This window comes from Trachypithecus francoisi, unplaced genomic scaffold (assembly GCF_009764315.1).
Source record: "Trachypithecus francoisi isolate TF-2019V2 unplaced genomic scaffold, Tfra_2.0 Lachesis_group17, whole genome shotgun sequence".
Taxonomy (NCBI): domain Eukaryota; kingdom Metazoa; phylum Chordata; class Mammalia; order Primates; family Cercopithecidae; genus Trachypithecus; species Trachypithecus francoisi.
This window is the reverse complement of record NW_022681462.1, coordinates 37739706-37760909: the sequence shown is the minus strand read 5'-3', so window position 1 is coordinate 37760909 and position 21204 is coordinate 37739706. Positions and strand designations below refer to the sequence as shown.

General features: G+C 40.6%; 1 protein-coding gene across 4 annotated transcripts in view; it reads right to left on the bottom strand.

The window, feature by feature from the left end:
- Positions 1-20466, bottom strand: part of KDM3A (lysine demethylase 3A) — a 52501-nt gene extending 32035 nt beyond the window's left edge. For 2 of the 4 annotated variants that reach the window (XM_033175369.1, XM_033175370.1), the window contains exons 1-8: positions 20126-20460; positions 19410-19625; positions 11773-11928; positions 10629-10739; positions 6330-6432; positions 4970-5094; positions 4731-4803; positions 4537-4625 (exon numbers count right to left, since the gene is read on the bottom strand). In XM_033175369.1, coding sequence (XP_033031260.1) covers positions 4537-4625; positions 4731-4803; positions 4970-5094; positions 6330-6432; positions 10629-10739; positions 11773-11928; positions 19410-19625; positions 20126-20314 — 1062 coding nt within the window. In that variant the 5' untranslated portion in view covers positions 20315-20460. Of the gene's footprint in view, positions 1-4536; positions 4626-4730; positions 4804-4969; positions 5095-6329; positions 6433-10628; positions 10740-11772; positions 11929-19409; positions 19626-19794; positions 19943-20125 lie in introns of those variants that run through there. The other 2 variants (XM_033175371.1, XM_033175373.1) reach the window with 2 other exon arrangements.
- Between the last annotated feature and the right edge of the window lie 738 nt (positions 20467-21204).

Sequence of the window (21204 nt, the reverse complement as noted above, 5' to 3'; positions counted from 1 at the left end):
TTTCATAGCCCTTATCACGCCATGAAAGTACCTTTCACTTATTTATTATCAGTCTCCTCACAATGGGACGCACACTCTTTATGGGCAGAGGCCCTGCTCTTATACCCACTGTTATACCTCATGAAACCAAACATACAGTGGATGTTCAATAAATAAGACTGGTGGAATGAACATACGAATGAGTGAATGCTGTTAGCACATAACATTCCTAAATAGCTATAAATCAATAAGTCTTATGAGTTACTTCAAGTGATAGGAAGTGATGATCACCACTGTAGATCAGTCTAGCATATACTAACTTGTTGGAAGGAGGGATGGAGGAACAGAGGGAAGGAGGGAAGAAAGGAGAAATCTGCTATTTATACAAAGGTAATTCACCACACCAAGGAGAAGATTTGGAGAGCAGTGGCAACAGCACAGTGATGAAGACTATTGGATTTTGGTGTTAGCCTTTGGTTTGAAATTCAGTCTCTAACACTTCCTAGCACTTTCTTCCTATGAAGTATACTTTACAGGGCTGTGCTTTACCATAGTGCCTGGTGCTAAAATAAATTTTAGAGATGAGCTGTCTTAAAGCAGAAAAACATTGTGAAAACTTTCTTAATTCTGTCACCGTGTGTTAGAATCAGCATAACTTAGCGTGCTTTTCCTTTAAGAAACTCAAGTATTTCCTTCTACAACTTTCCTAAGGTGTAGCTCAACAGGAACAGGATTCCAATTCCCAAACCCATGTTCACAAGTGCACCTCTGCACTGGCCTCTGACTCAACAAAGGGTCAAAGTTTCTTCTTACCTGAAGAGTTTTCCCTGAAGGTCTTCTATACCAGTCATGGCAATAGTTCCTCCCTGCCAGCAGATGGAGATAATATAATTGAGTGTATGATAAATTCTAAAAAGGACACTGCTGGCTCACACTCCTCAGCAGACTCTTTCCCAACTAATCAGGCAACATTGTAACTCTGAGGAATAGTCTGCTAGGCAGAGAAGACCTTCAAGGAGCCAGATATCACTGGCAAACAGGTTTAGCTTAACCAAAAGTATTCACCAAGAGAGTCAAGAGTCTTGACTACCTAATCCCAAATGCCTGTCTTCCAAAGACCACCCTAAAAGTGCCTGTCCAACACATCTAGGAAGTGCAAACACAGTAAGAATCGTGCTGAGTGTGTTACTGTACTCACCTTTCACTCATACATTTTCAAATACTTTCCTTCCCCACTGCTCCCTTTATCTTTCTAGCCCTCCTGAAATCTAGGCCAGGCCAGTGTATCCAAAACTTTTCTGATTACAAGAATCACCCAGAACGAAAGATATTTGCCGATATGGAATAATAGTTATAATACATTGCAAGGGAATCAAGGAGGCTACAAGACTATGGTTTTTAGTTTTAAAAAACTAACAAAAAAATCAGGTCTCTGTGATACATACGGGGGGGGAAAAAGAGATAGGAGATAAGTATTTCAAAATGTAAACAGAGAGTCTCTGAGAAGTATAATTACAAGTGATGATTCTATTCTTTACTATACTTTTCTAGGTTAACCAAAAATTTTAAAATGAGATGAGCTTAATAATCAAAAAAAATTTTCAAAAACTTCTAAAACCCAGGTAAAAATCCACCACTTTCAACTTCCTTTAGAATGACATGACTAGCATAAAGCTCAAGAGCTGCAACGTACATTTTTAAAACACTTTATTTAGTTTATCATTTTAGATACAGAAGTTAAGAAACTTATCTCCAGGCTAAAGTGCAGGCTTATTTTTTTTTAATAGCTTCTAATGTGCTCATCAATCAGCTCAATAGCACATTGGTAATATGGGCAACATGCTGAGAAAGATAAAAAAGTAATGCTCCCTGCCTTTTAAGAATTTGAGTCAAGGAGACAGGATCACATCATGTATGTCTATATACCCACATTTTACAAGTACCTCCTTGAAGGTTAGAAATTTACTTGCTCAAACGCCTTTCCCATTGCTGACACACTCAACACTCTGAAGGCACCTTCCCCCACAGGAGGTTCCCACTGACCTCAGTTCTGCTTGCACCCCAGACTGATCACTCCACCATCCAACAGGATATGCCATTCCTATTCCTGACCTCTCTTCCTCAGCACACCTCGCCGCTCACTCAGCTCTCCTTTTCATCATACTCCAATTTACACTGATACATTCCCCATGACAGGTAACACATAACCAACTTCTCCAAACTGATATTTACTAACTCTAGACTGCTAACAATTTCTCTAATGTTAAAACCTGACATAAAGAAATTATTATTCTATCCTGTTTATCTCTCAGCTTCTAATACTACGGATTACTTGACAATATTGTCTCTGAGCTTGACATCCTCTGTGTAGTCCTGGCCACATTACTTACCCAGAGCCTTACTATCTATTCCCTTCTAGACCAGGGACCCCTATTCCTCACCAGCTCAGCCCCTTTCTATACCGGGAGACTATATAGTATCATAAATAATTGCCTGACCATGTCACTTGGGATTCCTAAGTTAGAACTGTCATGTTCTTTGAGGCAGACATTCCATTTGTTCTACCTACTTCATTAGCTAGGTTCCTGTGCTTCCTCAGTCCTAACACCTAGTCTTCCACCAAATTCAACTAATGCTGTCTCCTAAATAGCTCTCCACCCCCTTAGCTACCGCCTCACCTCAAGCCTATTTATGATGTGCAATACAACCTAATCAGTGCCCTCATTTCTATTCTCACCTCCTTCTCTCATCCATCATCTACAAAGCTTAAGTCAATCTCCTGAACTTAAAACCCCTGAACACCCCAGACACCTTCTTCATCTGCAGCATAAAACCCAAACTTCCTATCTCTGATCCTGCTTCTCTTTTTCCACACCTCCTGTGCCCCAGCCACAATGAAACATTTGCCCTTCACCAAACAAGACATGTCCTCTCTGTCTCACAGGTTCTGCCCAGGCTGCTTCTTGAGGCACCTGCAGAGCTCCTGCCCAGAGCACTCCCCCTGCACTTGTGGGAGCCCTTTGGAAGTCTGTCTCCTTCACTATGCTATAGACTCTGAGACAGGAACTCCAGATACCTTTCAATCTCCAGGACCAAGTATCCACCACACAGTGAGTACTTAATACAGTAACTGTGGTTTCTTGGATGGATGTACTTGAAATTACCTTGTAAACTTTAAGGCAAAAATGAAAAGTAGTAAGACTAATTTCCGTAATTACTTCTTCATTCTTTCCTAAACAACCTGAGCCTCCACTCAAGAGGTTAAAGCCTATACCCTTTCAAAGGAGGACAGAGGCTTCAGACACAGGTTTACAAAGCTTTTGGTGAAGTATCAAAGTTCCTGTTGCCTGTACACAGGCAAAGATTCAAGAAAGCCAATTAACCATCCTAGCTACATAGACTCAAGTGTTTGTGTGGCACAGTGCTAGCTTCGGTTCCAGTAGATGCTGTAGTCCAGTCTGCCCTTAATCAAAAAACCTAGATTTATTCATTGGCTTCCTGGCCCACTCCTCATGCCATTTCTCCTGGCCTTGGTCAGTTTTTAAATTTTAAACTCCAGCCTGGGGCAGAGCATCATAAAGGAGTTTTTGATAATTATAACACAGGAAACTATCCATGTGACAAGTGCATTTGGATTCCGAAGGTGCAAAAAAGTTATCTGTACTGTAATAGGTCCTAATGATTTAATTCACCTAAAAAAAAAATAGTCTTGGTCCAAATGGTAACTATTTCAGAATAGAATTAAATGTGGTACGTGAACCCATGGTAGCATTCACAAAAGCCTATACTTTTCTGAGCAGAAATTAGTAATGGCAAACCAATCACTTCCCTTGAAATACATTTGTTTACCCAATCATAAACAACCAATTAAAATTCCTTATTATTCAGAAGGTGAGGGTCCTATTTCAACACCCAAACTACTCAGAATTCTAAGGCTCCTTCCCTTTTTTCATGCCAGGCACTGACACACACAACTCAATTTACCTTTAAGAACACTTCCACATGGTGAAATTGTCAAATCTATTGAGAATCTCCAGCAAATACCAAAAAATGAAATTTTTTTTAAATAAAATAGTAAACCATAAACTTATATTATCTCCATCTGCTTCAGCGTAGAAATTATGGCCAAGATCTGGAACTAGCAAAGAAGAGCAGACAGCAATATAACACTAAAAAAATTGGCCATGCAGCCAGGGGCAGTAGCTCACTCATGACTATAATCTCAGCACTTTGGGAAGCTGAGGCGGGAGGACTGCTTGAGCCCAGGAATTCAAGATCAGTCTGGTCAACATACCAAGACCCTGTCTCTACAAAAAACACAAAAATTAGCCAGACGTCGTGCATGGCACATGCCTGCAGTTCCAGCTACTCTGGAGGCAGGAGTTCAAGGCTGCAGTAAGCTCTGACTGCACCACTGCACTCCAGCCTGGGTGACAGAGTGAGATCCTATCTCTAAAACAACAAAAATAATTAAATAAATGATTAAAAAAATAAAAACTAGCCATGCAATGTTAGAGTTAAGGAAAGCTTTACACAAGTGACATAAATAAAGGTTACCTCAGAGCAAGATTTTGCTTGTTTGGAAACCAGGGTTCCATTATTCTCAGAAGACTTGCGTTTTACAGCTCCAATTCTTGCAGAATTACCTAAAATATTTAAAAATAGGTTAAGTTGGCTTCCCTGTTTCTCTTAATATGAGAAGAAAGGAGGAAAAGGAAAAGGAGAAGAAAGATTTTAATAACGTATCTTACCACATGTCACAAGGTTATCGTGCACAACTTCAACATGAATCAGTGATGGATCAACAATTTTCAGTGCTGGAATCTTAAAAATAAATGAAACAAAGATACAGGAAAATAAAAATGCTCAAGAACATACTGAAAATCAGTTTCAAATAATAAAGGTATTTAGTGCCTAGAAAATCATACATGCTTTGTATAGTTATCATACTTTGTCGAGTTATCTTACAAGGAGTTATTGTTGTCTTTACCTCCTCACAGTTGACTTGAAGAGTTTTTGATGCTGGGTTTCCACTTACAACGGTTGCTGAAAACCACTGAGTAGACGGGTCCAAGCTATAAATTTTTACTTCTGAACCAACTAAGTTTTTGTCACCTTAAAAAAAAAAAAAAAAAAAAAAATTAGAGCCATTTGCATTATCTCCCAATAGCAACATCATCCAGGACTATCTTTTCCTAAGTCCTTTTTTTAAAAAATGCAAAAGTAAATATTAAAAGAATCACTACAAACATAAGATGACTGACATTTCAGAAAAGATAAGAGAAGATTTAAACTTTTTATTTTGTATCAGACCAAAGTCGTATCAGACAATTCATCAAGACCTCACTCACTGTCCTGTGTAGTTTTAGAGGAATCAAATTCAGGAACCCCAACAGAAATACTATGTCTGATAATCTAAAAAACACAGAAAAAAATGTATGATTGTAGAAACTCAGTAACATAAATGGGAAGGTAAGGAGTATCAAATTAATGCCTTATCCGTTTTATATGGCTGATATTCCAAACATATCAAATTCCACATCGAAATATAGCTGAGCTTTACAAATATCTACTTTTTTTTTTTTTTTGAGACAGGGTCTTGGTCTCTGTCACCCAGGCTGGAGTGTAGCAGTGTAATCAGGGATCACTGCAGCCTTGACCTCCTGGGCTCAAGTGATCCTCCTGCCTCAGCCTCCTGAGTAGCTGGGATTACAGGCATGTGCCACCATACTGGGATAATTTTTTAAAAAATGTTTTGTAGAGATCGGTGTCTCCCTGTGTTGCCCAAGCTGGTCTTGAACTCCTATCCTAGGCTCAAGCAATCCTCCCACCTTGGATGTCCCAAAGTCCTGGGATTACAGGCTTGAGCCACTGTGCCTGGCCCTACTTTACTGTTAGTTTCATATAATCTCCAAACTTTCCCAATTTCAGAGGTTTTAGCAACACACACATTTTTTGAATTTCACATTTTAAAATTCTTAAAAATTTATTTGAGCAAAAAAGAAAGAAATGGCTGGGCGTGATGGCTCACACCTGGCAGGCAGATCACTTAAGGCCAGGAGTTTGAGACCAGTCTGGCCAACATGGTGAAACCTTGTCTCTACTAAAATACAAAAACTAGCCAGGTGTGGTGGTGCATGCCTGTAGTCCTAGCTACTTGGAAGGCAGAGGCTGCAGTGACCCAAGACAGCACCACTGCACTCCAGCCTAGGAACAAGACTCTGTCTCAAAAAAAAAGAAAAGAAAAAAAGAAATTTCAATGAGCAAATGAATGAGAGGCTAAACCCTAATTTCTCACAAGCTAATTATTGGTCAACTCATGAACTATCAACACTAGATAATGCATATACCTTTTAAAAGATGGCTTTCATCTAAATGCTTCACTATCAAAGCTTGAAATTCTTTGCTGACAATCTGATTATCCGTAAGAGAAAGTCGAAGACTGTTTACATCCTGAAAAACGAAAGATCATTACATGTTAAGGGTTAACAGTTAATAAGAAGAGTTATTTAAATTCCAGTGGGCTATTTCAATTGGTTAATCAAATGGGTTAAAGTAGTGTCAACAAACCATGTGATAGCCCAAATCATTCCAATTCCAGTAAACCAGATGGCTCAAAAAGTCCTAAACCATCAAATGATCACAGCTATAAGGCAGACTGAAGTAAAGTCATCCCAAGCTAGAAACATGAGAAATATTAAGAGTAGATCAAAGCATAATTTTAAATATGACTAACTTTGTCGACGGGAAAAAAGCAAGCAAACAAATAGCTGGTCAATCCAAGTAAAAAACACTCTGTATCCTAAATACTGCGGACTGGGAAATCACAATCCAAATCCAAGGGACAAAAAATACAGATAAGACACACAAGAGACAAATGTATATGGTCAATTCATTTCAATTACTGTTTGGGTTTTCTTTTATTTTATATAACACACTGCCTGCGCCATATAATACACTGTGTAACCTCCTAGCAGGGGTAGATGACCATAACTGAGAGTTAGTTTATTCATCAATCAGGTTTCCTTAATCAGTGTTCTCCAAACCTTTTGACACATCGTAGAGATTAACTCCAGAGGTTCACATATCTCTTTCCACCAAACTCCACTGATTATGGGCAGCCCTTTTTTCCATATTCCCATTAGTGAACCCATGGCTGTGCCCGGTGGCCACCCTGGGGATGAGCAAGCATGCACCCATGATGGCAATTTTAGGGAAAATCTTGAACCACATCTCGGCCTGGTTACCTAGGCCAAAACCCTATTTTCTAAGGCACCTTAAAGCTGACCAAGCTTCAGCTCCCCTCCTGGTAAGAAACTGCTGTTTTTATTTTTATTTTTTTTTTTGAGGCGGAGTCTCGCTCTGCCGCCCAGGCTGGAGTGCTGTGGCCGGATCTCGGCTCACTGCAAGCTCCGCCTCCCGGGTTCACGCCATTCTCCTGCCTCAGCCTCCTGAGTAGCTGGGACTACAGGCGCCCGCAACTGTGCCCGGCTAATTTTTTTGTATTTTTAGTAGAGACGGGGTTTCACCATGGTCTCGATCTCCTGACCTTGTGATCCGCCCGCCTCGGCCTCCCAAAGTGCTGGGATTACAGGCGTGAGCCACCGCACCCGGCAAGAAACTGCTGTTTTTAACAACTCAGTTCACACAGATTCATTTAACATAACTAGTATTACAAATGCATTTTTTTTTTTTTTTTTTTTTTTTTTTACAAAAAGGGATGTGGGGGGACAAACAGAAAATCTGAATGAATAGCCTCAGGCTTCAGAGTAAGCCAGTTCTGAAACATTCAATTCTTGGCAGCAGCTCCATGCTTGGCACTATTCCACAGTCTTCTGGCTTTGTGTGCATACCCAGTTATGATAAATGTAATACAGAAACTGTCAATAGGAATAACCTGCCAAACCGAATTCTAGCAGGGCAAAGAAAAAACAGTGCTAAACACAGAAGCCCTTCCAATATCAGGCCTTTATGCTTTTTTGCCACTGTGAAATGGTTAGTGACCAAGAATGGTTCATCCATTTTTCCCACTGGGAAGGATAACTAGTCTGTTAGAGAGAGAAGACGCACTGGGAAAATGTATTTCTTTTGCCAAATAACATTAGACAAACCTAGGGTCTCCATAAGAGATCAATATTAATTACCAGAATGTGTTCGTTTTTGTTTTTTTTCTCATGCATGTATTGTTTATACAATTTCAAAAAATTTAATTGTATTCTCCAATTCCTACTACAAGATGAAAGTACGTAATAATGGAAAGAACTGCAAAGGGCTTCAATAAAGTAGAAAAATATCAGGCTATCTAGAAGAGTTTTAGGGCTTACCAAAAGTGCAAGACAGTTATCCAGATATCTTATCTTTTTCTCACCCACAGATAACTGAGTGAAATTCAACCTAAAGACGGACCCTAACTTTCAACCCCAATTTTTGCATATGCCAAATGATATTCACATGCTCTGTGCATTATCTAGAGCAAGTATCCTACTGGGGTAATCACATCCCCCAATGTGGACTTTTGTACAGCCTACTGTGATCACCCATATCTACAAGATAATTCTCTGAAGTATGAAACTTTGACAACTCAACATCAGTAAAAGACCACACATTATATTTCTCCCAGTTAATTATATATTAATATTGCATTAATGACAACATTCACACTGATGGCTCACAGCCCCTCTCCCTGAGAATAAATATAAACTTACTAATTTAGATGTTTCTTTTTCAACCTCAAGAAACAAAACTAGAGTTCTACCTTAACTGAAAACCTTAAATACAGGAAAGATGTAAATTCAGAAAACATCACTAAGAATAAAAAATTCCTTTTATCACTCACTAATGCAAAATATCCACAACCTCCCTGTATGTTATTTGATCCCTGCAAGCAAGTCAGTCTTCCTTTTAAGGCAGGAAAAATATCAAGATGGGTATCTAACCTAAGAACTCGTGTCTGAAGTTAACTAAGTGAAAGCATCTTCCTCTGTTCCATTACTTAAACATTATAAAATAAGGTTCAGATTATGAATCCTGTTTTCACTCACTTTCCAGATATGGAAGTATGGATGAGACTCAAGCAGAGGGAAAGCCAGTGCTTTGGGCTTCCCAACACAGGCTTGGCAACCCGGTAACCACTGACCCCAAACCACTTTTAGCAAATAGGTTTCAGAGTTCTATACCACAAAGAAACAAGTAAGGTATGAAGTCACAAAACAGAAAGCGGTAAAGAAGATTATTCAGCTTTATAAATGATATCTAAAAGACGAATATTATTATAACGTGTGTTTGTGCACGCGCGTGAAGTCTATCCTCACCCATTTGCAGTATTTATGTTTTATCAAGTTGCAAAAAAATGTTTTATTAACAAATACTGAACCATTGCTCCTAGGCGAAATACAGGCATAGGTTCCTTCGAGCCTCTGGTCACATTTTCATCAACCAATTGACACATAATCTTGTTTTATGTGTTTCTACTGAAAGACATCTTATTTAACATATACTGCTTATGCACTAAACTTGAATTCACAGCCAAGAGCACTATAACTCACAGATGAATGAAGCTTATCTAACACATTTTGTTCCTAAGACACATCATGGCACTTCAGCACTGCTGCTGGGGACCATTTTAAACAGTGAAATCATCAAAAAAAAAAAAAAACAAAAAGCACAAAAATGCAGCACTAGACTGCAAGAAGCACACTTGTTTACAGCATAAGTGAAACAAGGTGGAACATCACCTATTTAACCTTAGCTAGGAGCTGGGAACCTGCATCACGCAACTCAATTGTTTGCAGCTCTGCAAGTACTGGTGAATGACCATGAGTCACCACAAGTATTGATTTGGGGTTACAAATATATTTTAGCAAGTAGATAAATTCACAAACATAGAATCTACAAATAATGAAGATTGCTTATATATATGTATGCATGACTGTATATATATGCATGCACATATATGTATATAAACAGTCTACTTTTAAACATTATTTTCATATTACCTAAGTGTTTTCCATACACACACACCATCAACTATAGTCCTTTCAATCATAAATGGACAGCACTAACCCAAAAGCTAACATTGAGGAATGAGTCTAACACCTAATTGATTGAATTAACATCCCACCTAATTGATAATGGGATGGGTTCTTTCCTGTTAAGTATTTAAATTAGAGCAACCAACATCAATACATTTGGCCACTGAACAACACAGGTGTGGACTTTGCAGGCCCCCTTATCAACAGATTTTCTTCCACCTCTGCCACCCCTGAGATTGCAAGACCAAAAGCCTACTCAACATGAAGACAAGGATAAAAACCTTTATAATGATCTACTTCTACTTAATGAATACTAAATGTATTCTGCTTACGATTTTAATAACATTTTCTTTTATCTAGCTAATTTTATTGTAAGATACAGTATGTAATACATACACAAAATATATGTTAACCAACTGTTTATCAACAAGGCTTCTGGTCAACAGTAAGTTATTAGTAGAGTTTGGAGGGAATCGAAGTTATATGTAGATGTTTTACTGTGCAAGGGGTCAGCATCCATAATACCCGCACTGTTCAAGGTTCAATTGTACTTTACTTCTCATGTTAAAGGAGTTCGTATTTCTGTTTCTAAGGTTTACTACTGTTTCTATGTTTTACCTGAATAGGCTTCAAAACATCTTTAGAAAGAAATACTCTTTGTTGATCTCCCAGAAAGCGAATAGAAGTTATGGATCCCAAACCAGCTTTGTCCAACAGAGGTTTGTACATCTAAAACAAAAGAAAACACGTTAGCATCATAACTGCTGTCGGCATAATTCTGAAAATAGGAACTGGCTATTTTCCATACACAGAGAAAGTGATAAAGCCATTAATTTTTTTTATTTACTGCAAGTTATCTCACAACTACTATTTATGCAGTCACAGATAATACAATTTTTATTCAAAGCCAATAATTTAAACCAGATAGACGTTTGGGAGTTATTAATATACAGGACTGGGTCCACAGATTCATGGTTTCCCAAAAATTTATGCAAAAACTGCTTGTATGCACACTTTTCTGGGGAGACAGGCCTGTGTTTTTACTCAGTTCTAAACAGCTGGAAAAAAAAATACAAAGAGCAAAATAAAACTTTAATCACAGCCCTCATCTCTCAAGAATCTCCATGGCAGCTCTTTTCACTTATGGGCAAAATCTGATTACAATCTGATCAGCCTTCAACTATTCTCCCGGCCTTTCCAAACTATCTAGATCCAAACTTTACTCCTTAAAGCACCAGCTCAAGACCTATAAAGACTAAAGTGCCCTCTCCAGACAGCGCTCACTCTTCTCTTTGCACCACACTTTACAATGTGGATAAAGCACAATCATATACTGACTTACAGTATCTTTAAAGCCAAAAAATATAATAATCCAGAGGGAACCTTAAAGATCATAAGATCAAGACTGGGGGTTGCTGTCTTAAGGCTCCAGTGCTGCCATTATCTTGTAGATTTTTTAAGAGACAATGGAAATCTAGATTTTTAGATGTATTCTCCACATTTTTTAAAGTAGTCAATTAATTCAAATGTTTTGAAAGTATTGCAAGGGCCAAACCAAACAGATCTATATGTTTGCATATGACTGCTAGTTCCTGCCTTCTGACCTAGACATTCCCACTACTACCTCCAGGGCTGGCAGGAGATCCTGGGAACTTTTCTGACTTTCTGGCATTACATTTATATATTCCTTGTTTTACCTACAATGGATCAATGGCTAAGACACCCTCTTCTCAGGAGTTCAATAAGCCCAAGTTTTACTCACTATTGCAGGCCACTGTACAATTCGTTCAGAAATTCCAGGTGACTTTCGTTCAGCTAAAACCAAGTTATGTTCTACTAAAAATGCTCTCCTTAGAAGACTGTAGACTTCTATCCATCTTCTTTTCCTCCAAGATTCCCCATCAAATTCCACACACACCTAGACAGACAAAATTGGGGGGTGGGGGAAGCAGATTCAATTTGTAAAAATAAGCATTACAAATGCCCCAGCTGAACTATACCTTCATTCTTCTATGTGAATCTTTTATCTGGATGTGCTTTCCCCCTTCCAGCTCCCTCACTTCCCGTCACAGCCCACAATACATAATCACACATGACCCACGCTTTGGCTCCCAACTCACTTCCGGATACAGAAGTCAAGGCTTTTTGGGCCAGTCTCTGTCCCTAAAGTAAACCCCTGGGAAGCCCAGAAACCAAAGAACCCCTACTTAGCAGGTGTTTACATACGTTAATTAGACATCTGAGCTTTTGGAATTGGAAGACAAAAATTTGAAACTCAAAAGATGTACTTAATAGAATTGCATTGTAATTCTCTGTTGACAATGTAAGTGGGCTTCAGACAACACCCCATCACCACAATCCACCACCTGCTTTTGAATTCCTCTGAAATGAGTAGAATTTAGCACAAGGTCTAATATATAGCACATCTTCAATATCCCTTTCAGTTGAATAAGCTAGGAAATTTACCACAGAATTTGGAGTCTAAAACTACTTGTTTGATAACATAGAAACAGATGATTAATATAATGACTACAGAGTTTTTCAGAACTATAACTTCTTTCATGAAAGTTAAACTACCTTGAAGTATTGTTTTCCAAGTAATTGTAATGTTTTCTGTAACCCTAAGGCTACAACTCTTATAATTTCTATACATATTTTAAGACATTAAAAAAATTCAGTCTAAAAGTGAGCTTCTGGGAGTGATCTATGAGTAGGAATTGTTTACAAAACCGTAAAACTCAAAGTCATATAAAAGCACTGAAACACTCCAGCTTCCTTAACCCATTATGAATATGTTACCCCTTAACTTATTCTAGGTCCTCTTTAACGCTTTTTGTATTCTACCAATGACAATAAACTCCCTCAATATTCAGTGTAAAAATCACTGTTTCTATTTGATTTAAAATTCCTCCTCTTACTAAAGAGGTCTCTCATTTTGGTTTCCAGGAATTAGTTAATACATCTATTATCTATTAAATCTGTTCACAATTTTACAGACATCAGTCATACATACATCCCTTTTCAAACTTAAGTTTATTAACTAGTTAACTTCATCTATCAGAACACAATACATATATCCTTTCCTCAAACCCTCCCTTACCAAAGTGCCTCTCTCTCCCAAGAGAGGTCCCCTTACTAACTGCACTCAAAGTTCTGTACTTTTCCGTCTTAGCTCTCATCCACACTTTGCATTATTTATTTGTGGTTAACTGATTGACAAATAAATTCTAATAGGTCAAAGTCTGTCTCTGCTTTTGTTTACCACCATATATCACTGGTATATGGAAACTAATCGGCACTCAAATACTTGTTGGAATAGATTAATGAATAAATTTCCCTCTGCACTGGGTTCTTATCTTGTTTCTCTCATCTGCTTAGAAGGCACTAAATTCCCACATTAGCCCCAATCCCAAATCTTCTCCAGTCTACAGGATAAAAATAAATGAAATCTAAGATCTACCCTACCCTTCTCAGCCAACAAAACATGCATCCCTAACTTCCCAGGCAACTTTACCTAGGAAACTACATATCTTCTTGCTATTTTAGGCTTTTAACTTTGCAGTTATTACTGAGTACTTTCCAAATCAGAATGAATGTAAACACCCACGTGGCAAGGCCCATATATGTTTCTCCCTGGTTATATATATGTTTTCTATCACTGTAATCAACCAAATGGTCTTTCACAAAGGTTGGCAGAGACTGCCCATCTTTCTTTCTGTTTCCTAGCCACAGAATCCGCATCTTCTGACATCTCCCCTAAATTGGCTAGTCTTTCTGCTCCATATTCACATCAACCTCAAACTCAACCAAGCTTTAGGTGGACAGTTTTCTCATTTATCAGCAATGTGGCATAAGAGGCATGAGCACCCACAAATTCCAGATCCACATTCAGAGATCTTGGTTTGAATTCCCAGCTATATTGAATCTCTCTTAGAATGATTTTACATATATAAAATAAAATATTTATAATTACAAAGGAAACCAACTAACCTGCACCCCAGGTTAAGAACCCTCACTTAGAAAATCTAAGTTCTCTCAACGTTTTTCAAAATGAAAAACGTTTTTCAAAATGAAAAATGTAACACCTCTCATTGCATAGTTGGGCATATTTTAAAAGACAGTATGTAAAGGGTCTGGCAAGACAACTCGGTAGTTTTAATACCTCCATGGTTAATTCAAATCTTATCAAGGTATCACCTATTAGGAGCAGGGGAAAGAGGGTCTTCAACATGATTAATATCTATTCAGCAAAAAAAAAAAAAAAAGTGCAGGATTAAGAAGGATTAAGATCTTAAGTGGTTTCCCAAAACTTAAGCAACATCACAGTTCTTACTAGATCACTATCTAAAGCTTAAGATAACCCTAAACCAAAAGTCAGACAGGTTCCCTATTCATATCCCAATTTCTGAGTGATGTGAAAAAAAAAAAAAAAATTCAGCTCCTTAAAAACAATTTAAGCTTATGACTTTCAAATATTAGGCTGTGTTGACCAAAAATTCACATTATCTTTGGTTTGGAAAAAGACGACTTTAAAAAACATATAATAAAACCAACAAGTTGTGAGCTTTCTTCAATATTGTTCAAAAGTTTCCTATCAAAACCATATATGTCAGTCAGGCACGGTGACTCACACCTGTAATCCCAGCATTTTGGGAGGCCAAGGCAGGAGGATCACTTGAGTCCAGGAGTTCTAAACCAACCAAGGCAACGTGTGGAAACCTCGCCTCTACAAAAAATACAAAAATTAACCAGGAGTGGTGGTGCACACCTGTGGTCCTAGATATTTGGGAGGCTGAGGTGGGAGGATTGCTTGAGCCAAGGAAGTTGAGGCTGCAGTGAGCTATGATTGCGCCACTGCACTTTAGCCTGGGTCACAGAGCGAGACCCCATTTCCAGAAAAAAACAAAGCATCTTTCATTTGTGCCTTGAGGTCTGAGATTTTACATTTAATGACATCCCCCCAAAAAGCCTCTTCTGTGGACATTTAAAGACACTTATTTTTTGAGACAGTCTCAATCTATTGCCCAAGTTGGAGTGCAGTGGTGCAATCTCAGCTCACTGCATCCTCTGCCTCCGGGATGCAGGTGATTCTCGTGCCTCAGCCTCCCAGGCAGCTAGGATTACAGGTGTGTGGCACCACACCTAGCTAATTTTTGTATTTTTAGTAGAGACTGGGTTTCACACCATGCTGGCCATGCTGGTCGTGAACTCCTGACCTCCACCCGTCTTGGCCTACCAAATTATTGGGATTACAGGCGTGAGCCACTGCGCCTGGCCTAAAGAGACATTTAAATTCAGTAAGAACTAAAGTGACTTGACCAAGCTCATGCAAGCTGACAGATACAACTAGTTTCTATTCCAAATTGTGTTATTTCACCCGTGCTCCTTTGGTTCACAATGAGATGTGTAACTTAGGCCACGTGACTTCAAAGGCCAGAGTCAATTATGATTCACTACCTATAATTTTGAAATCTGCTCTTCTTTTAACATGGTACTTTGCAAATGTGTACCTTATTAGTACCTATGAAACACCTTGACCAAATGCTCGGTATTTCAGATTTTTCAAGCTAATATTTTCCCAACAGAAAATCTCTGATATATGATTATATCTAATAAACTAATATCAAAATCTCCCACTCTTACCATACTCTCATCTCACCTGACTATATGATTATAAAAGCCATCAGAACGACCAAGGAAAATGTTTCCAAGTTTAAAAGTAGGAGCACAGAATGATATGGTTTTTAGGCAAGAAATTTTTAATTACACATCTATTTTGTGCCCTGTACAATGCAGAATACCACTTAATTCACTATCCCACAAAGAAATTAATTCCTTGTGCTTCCACTTATGTCTTCTTATGCCTAAATAAAATGTTTGTCTAAAATCCCAAGGTCCAGCATTCAATTAAAAGGGGCAGTTTTTATACTGTGCTAGGAGTTTTTTCATTTTACATGGCTTGACTGGGCAGCAGACTGCACTAACATTAAAGTTCCAATGGTGTGCAAAAATGGAAGGCTAGGCATTAGTCATGTCACCCAACTGCTGACAATAGCAGGAAATGGTACATACAGATGGCAAGGACTACTTACCTGCTAAGGACAACCCTAAGGACTAAGAAGGGGCATTAGACTCAAGGAAAAGCTAAGCTTCAAGGAAGAAAAGGACAAGTTAAAGAAGCAGGGCATTCCCAGCATGAATAATTATGTGAACAAAATCAGCTAGGAAGCAACTCATTTCATACTCAAGTAAAAAGAGCAGGATAAAAATAAGATTAAAGTGGTCTTTATAGTCACATCTAATTAGGATCTCTTGTCATTCCAGATGAAGAGAATGCTACTGCCTCATCAGTAGATTCTTTCTGAACTGTTGCTCCACAGGAGAGGTAATAATTTTACGATTCCTTCACTTATCCATTCAAATAGTTGAGCACACACTACATGCCAAGCAGTGTTCTAAGTGCTAGGGATATAGAGGCTAGCAAACTAAAATGCTCTAACCTCGCTCTACCTGAATATTAAAGCCCAGTGTTCAAGGTCTGGAGACAAACTTGGACAAGTTATTTAACTTCTTTACGCCTCAGTTTTTGACACTAAAAATGTAGTTTACCATCTAGGATATCTGTGAGGATTAAATGAAGTAATCCCCACATAACAACCATTAATGATTATTTTTTCTTTGCTAAATCCTGATGTAACCATTTAATCATAGTTATCTACTGCTATTATGTCTTCACCTTAACTTCTATGTAACCAACTACTAGACATACTTTTTTTTGTCATCTAAATAAGTGATTCTGTTACAAAGTCTCTCTAGATGAAACAAAATTAACAAGACTTGGCCTCAATAATATCATGCCTAGCTAAGCAAGCCAGTCTAGACAGACTTGTATTGGTCCTAATAATAGAATAGTTACATACTCCTTGAATGTTATTTATTGACATTCATCTCAGTTCCTCGCCCCACCCCCATCCCACCCCCGCCAAAACGTAATGCCCCCTAAACCCTAGTGCAAGTATGTTCTTAGTTACTTGGTTCCTGCCTGTATCTCATCAAGCACAAATTGGTTTTTGTGTTTTGAACCCAGGAGTTCCAGACCAGCCTGGGCAACAAGACCCCCCAACTCTAAAATCAAGGTAAAATAAAATCCTATTTTTTGTTAAAGGCAACTTAGCCCCCAAACTTAATATCTGCTACTCAACTAAGAAACACAGTGATAAATCATGACTAGAAAAGAGACAGTAGATTAGCATCTTACCTGAGGGTTGAGTTGTGATGTGTACAAAGTAAGGCAAAAATCCAACCTAGCCAAAATTGTTTTTGACATGAACTCCCAGTTGTCTTCAGGTTAGGCACCGAAGTGCAGTGGAGAAGACACTGGGCCAAATCTGGATTCGCAGCCTCCCTTAGTAGTTGATTATGCAAATCTGGAAAAGATTCCTTTTCCTAAATCTATTTCCTCATTCTGAAAATGAAGATATCACCACCTCCTCAAAGGTCGGGGGTGGAGGGAGGAGACTTAAAAATATATACATGTAAAGTTCCTCCTAGATTGCCTGCCTAACCCAACAGGTCCTCAGTCACTGCCAGAGAAGAGAAGGGAACGCCTAGTCTCTCAACATCTGCCAAAGAACTAAAGACTGTAAAGTTTAAATAAAATCTTGTTTCCATTCAAATCACATAAAAACAAATGCACTAGAGAAAATTTGATTTGGCAGGTGAAATAAACCACAACAAACACGACTGAAATCTAGTACACAGAGCCCATCTTATAGAAAGGTTATAAGTCCAAAGCAAAAAGGTCAGCCATTCTTGCACCATAATATATTATCTCTATAAACATCAAAACCTGATGTGGCAGAAAAATGAGTGGAATGGAGGAAAAAACCAAATCTCACAGCATATGACAGGAGCTCTGTTGTGGCTCTTGATCACTGGCCTGACGGTTAAGAGGGCAGCTTCTGGAGTAAAACTTCCTGGGTTAGACAGAATACAGGCTATGTCAATTCCTAGTTATGTGTCCTTGGCAAGATGCTTAACGTCCCTCAGGCACAGTAGTTTCATCCATAAAATGGGGGCAATATTAGTATCTACCCCCAAGAACTGCTATAAGGATTAAACGAGATCATAGTTCTGAAGTGCTTGGCACATGGTTAAATGCTCTTTGGTCACTCCTCCTTTTTAACATGAGAGAAGGCACAACGTTGAAGCTTTAAAACATGCTTAACAGCATACCCCTTTCCTACAACTCTTTGCAGATAAATACCAGTTTGGGCATACACTGTCCCCCCCAAAGTGTTCAAATGAACAGTGTTTCAGAAATCAACATAAAATCAACTGCCAACGCTACAACTTGCTTCCTTTATTTGAGCATAGTTTAAGAAAAAGCAAAGATGATGGCCAAGTGAAGATTTTGAAACATATCCACTACGCAGGGGGGAAATATCTTCTGTTCTGACAAGCTTCCTTCAAGTTATCACCACTCTGGAGTCTTTGTTAGGAACCTTTTTTCAGTTATTTTTGCACAAAGGAGTCTTTGTTGGTACAATGGCTTCCTCACTGCTTCTTCCCAGACAATCCTTTCACACCAATACTTCTATTAGGGAGCACAATCAGAATTCATCTGTCTTCGAAAAGATCTAACAGAAAAAGGTTCTGAGTGTCATCATGATTAAAAAAAAAAAAAAAAAACCTCACTGGCCGCACTTGTTCCCAATTCTCTCCCTCCCCTCATGCGTCCAAGTGCAGTATTTCTAAGCCAGTCCTCCAATATACCATATATGGGACAGCTCCACCCCATCCCTCCATATATGGTCATATCCCACACCCACCCACAGGCTCATCACAGACAACCAGGAACCCACTCCTGCCCTGACCCACCATATACGGACAAACACCCACCCTAATACGCCAAACAGAACTTAAGCTCCTCCCTCTACACTCACTTCATTTTTAACAAGTATGGAAGTTTTTTAAAAGTTGAGTGAATAACAGGAACAAACAAACAAAACCAGCTGAAAGTACTTCCAAGCACTAACCCTCAATTCTTAATGACTCCAAACGTCACCTACAGGCCCAACCTAACGCTAACAAAAATACTCCTCCTCCTTTGGAGTAAAGATGAGACAGTCCTAGTGGGACACAACACCGGCATTAATGCAGCGTGTCTGAACAACCCTAAGCCCATTATTAAAGCCAGGCAGACAGGAGCTGTGGGCCAAACACAACTCGGCTCTACATAACCATTCCAAAGACTTGCAAGATCTAGCTTCCTGCACCTTCAGATCATATGCCAACTTTCTGGTCTCCGTTTTCAGAAAACGGAAGGAGAGAACCGACGGTCGCGTTACCAAGGTAACTGCGAAACGTCCGGCGGCAGAGGCCCGGAGCCGCCTGTACCTTCAGATCTTTCTTGGTAACGTCGGTGTGGGAGACAGCTCGAATGGTCCCGGAGAGCCAGGGCCACTCGGAGACGCGCTCCACGTCCCAGCTGTCGTGGCTGCCGTCGCTGCCGTCTGCTGCGGACAGACTGAGAAATCGCTTCCCCACCAATACCGGCCAACTTTCTCCGAGCGTGAGCACCATGGTTTCCACGCCTGCAGGAAGGGCTCCTCCCTGCAAAAACACAAAAACAAAATGCGACGGGGGCGGCCAGTGGGAGGGGGCCGGGCCCAGACAGCAGGGAGGGCTGGCGAAGGGCGCCGAACCCGCGCGAGGACGCGGCCCCGGGCGGACCCGTACCGAGCCCCCCTCCCGCACCCCGGCGCCCTCCCCTGCCACACACCCGGGCCCCAGCGCCGCGTGACCCTCGCTCTCCCAAGTTTGGCTTTCCTAACAGCTCAAACGCAAACGCAGACAGAGTGAGGGAAGAATTATCTGCGGCTCGAGTGGATTTGAAAGTGTTCAGCCCTCAGCCCCTAAAAGAAAAGGCCCCCGGTGCAGAGCGCCGGTCCCGGGCGGCCTCGCGGGGGAGGGTGGGCGAGCCCGCGATTCCGCACTTGCCCCGCCGCCCCGCCCCGGCGCCCAGCTCCCCGGCCCCCGACCCCCGGGCGCCTGTCTCCCCGGGCCTGCGCAGCTGCCAACGGGCGGCGGGGCCGCGCGCTCAGCGCTTTCACCTTTCTTCCCCCTCTCCCGGCAGCCGAGGCCGCGGCGCTCTTACCCCGCCTCCCGTCTCCCTGAGTCACCGGCGGCAGCAGCCGTTTCCAGCCGCCCAGGCGACTCCAGCACTGACTTGGTTCAAGAGCTCTCACAAGACACGCACAGCCTCCCGGACCCGCCCCCTCGGAGCCGCTTCCGCCGCTCATTGGCTGAGACACAAGAGCTGGGCGAGGCTCCGGGGGGAACAGACCATCACCATTGGCCGGTCGGGAGAGGGCGGGGCCAGAGGAAAAAACAATTCCTTGGCTGCCTCCTCCCTTTCCCCTCCCCCTTCCGACTCCCGGGCGACCCCCATTAGGTTAAAGTACACAGAAAATAAGCCAGTGATCCCTCCGCCACAGACCCATTCTTTCCATTTGTTGCCTCACAGTATGCAAAAAAAAAGTCCCGCGAAATCGGTTATCAACTTTGGGACCTGGAGGAAAATTGCCGTGGCGCATAGATAAGACTGAATGGCGAGATCCTGAGCTATAATTGCCTATTGGATTGTTCTTCAAGTGCGTGGGCTGTCGACCGAAGATGAGCCTTCCACTTCGCGGAAGAATCTCACAGGAAAGGGTGAGGGCGGTGCAGAGTCAGCGGGGGAGGGAAGGGAAGAGAACGTGCGGTTTCAGGCGTAGTCAGCTAGAGGGAGGAGCGACAGTGCGCTGGAGTCTCGTGCGCAGGCGCCTCACGGAGGTTAGGCTGCTGGGCGAAATGGCTGCGGGAGGCGCAGGCGCACGTGGTGCTGATCGTGGAACGTCTAAAGTCCGCCATTTTGAAGGACAAATGAAGAAAGGCGTGGAGTTACTGGATAATGACGTTCATTAAATTTAGAGCAAAAGAGACCTTTACATAAATGTATAATGGGATTTTTTTCTCTAAAGGGGGATTGAGAAGGTATTCAGAGACTTACAAAGAAATTTAAAGTAGTTGAAGGCCATAATGAATGATGCAAGAGATGAAAGAGAAGGTGACTTTGAAGGACAAAGCAGTTAAGAGGTGATTGTGTGCCCTGGACCTGAAGTATTTTGAGTGAATGAAAAAGAAATGGAAT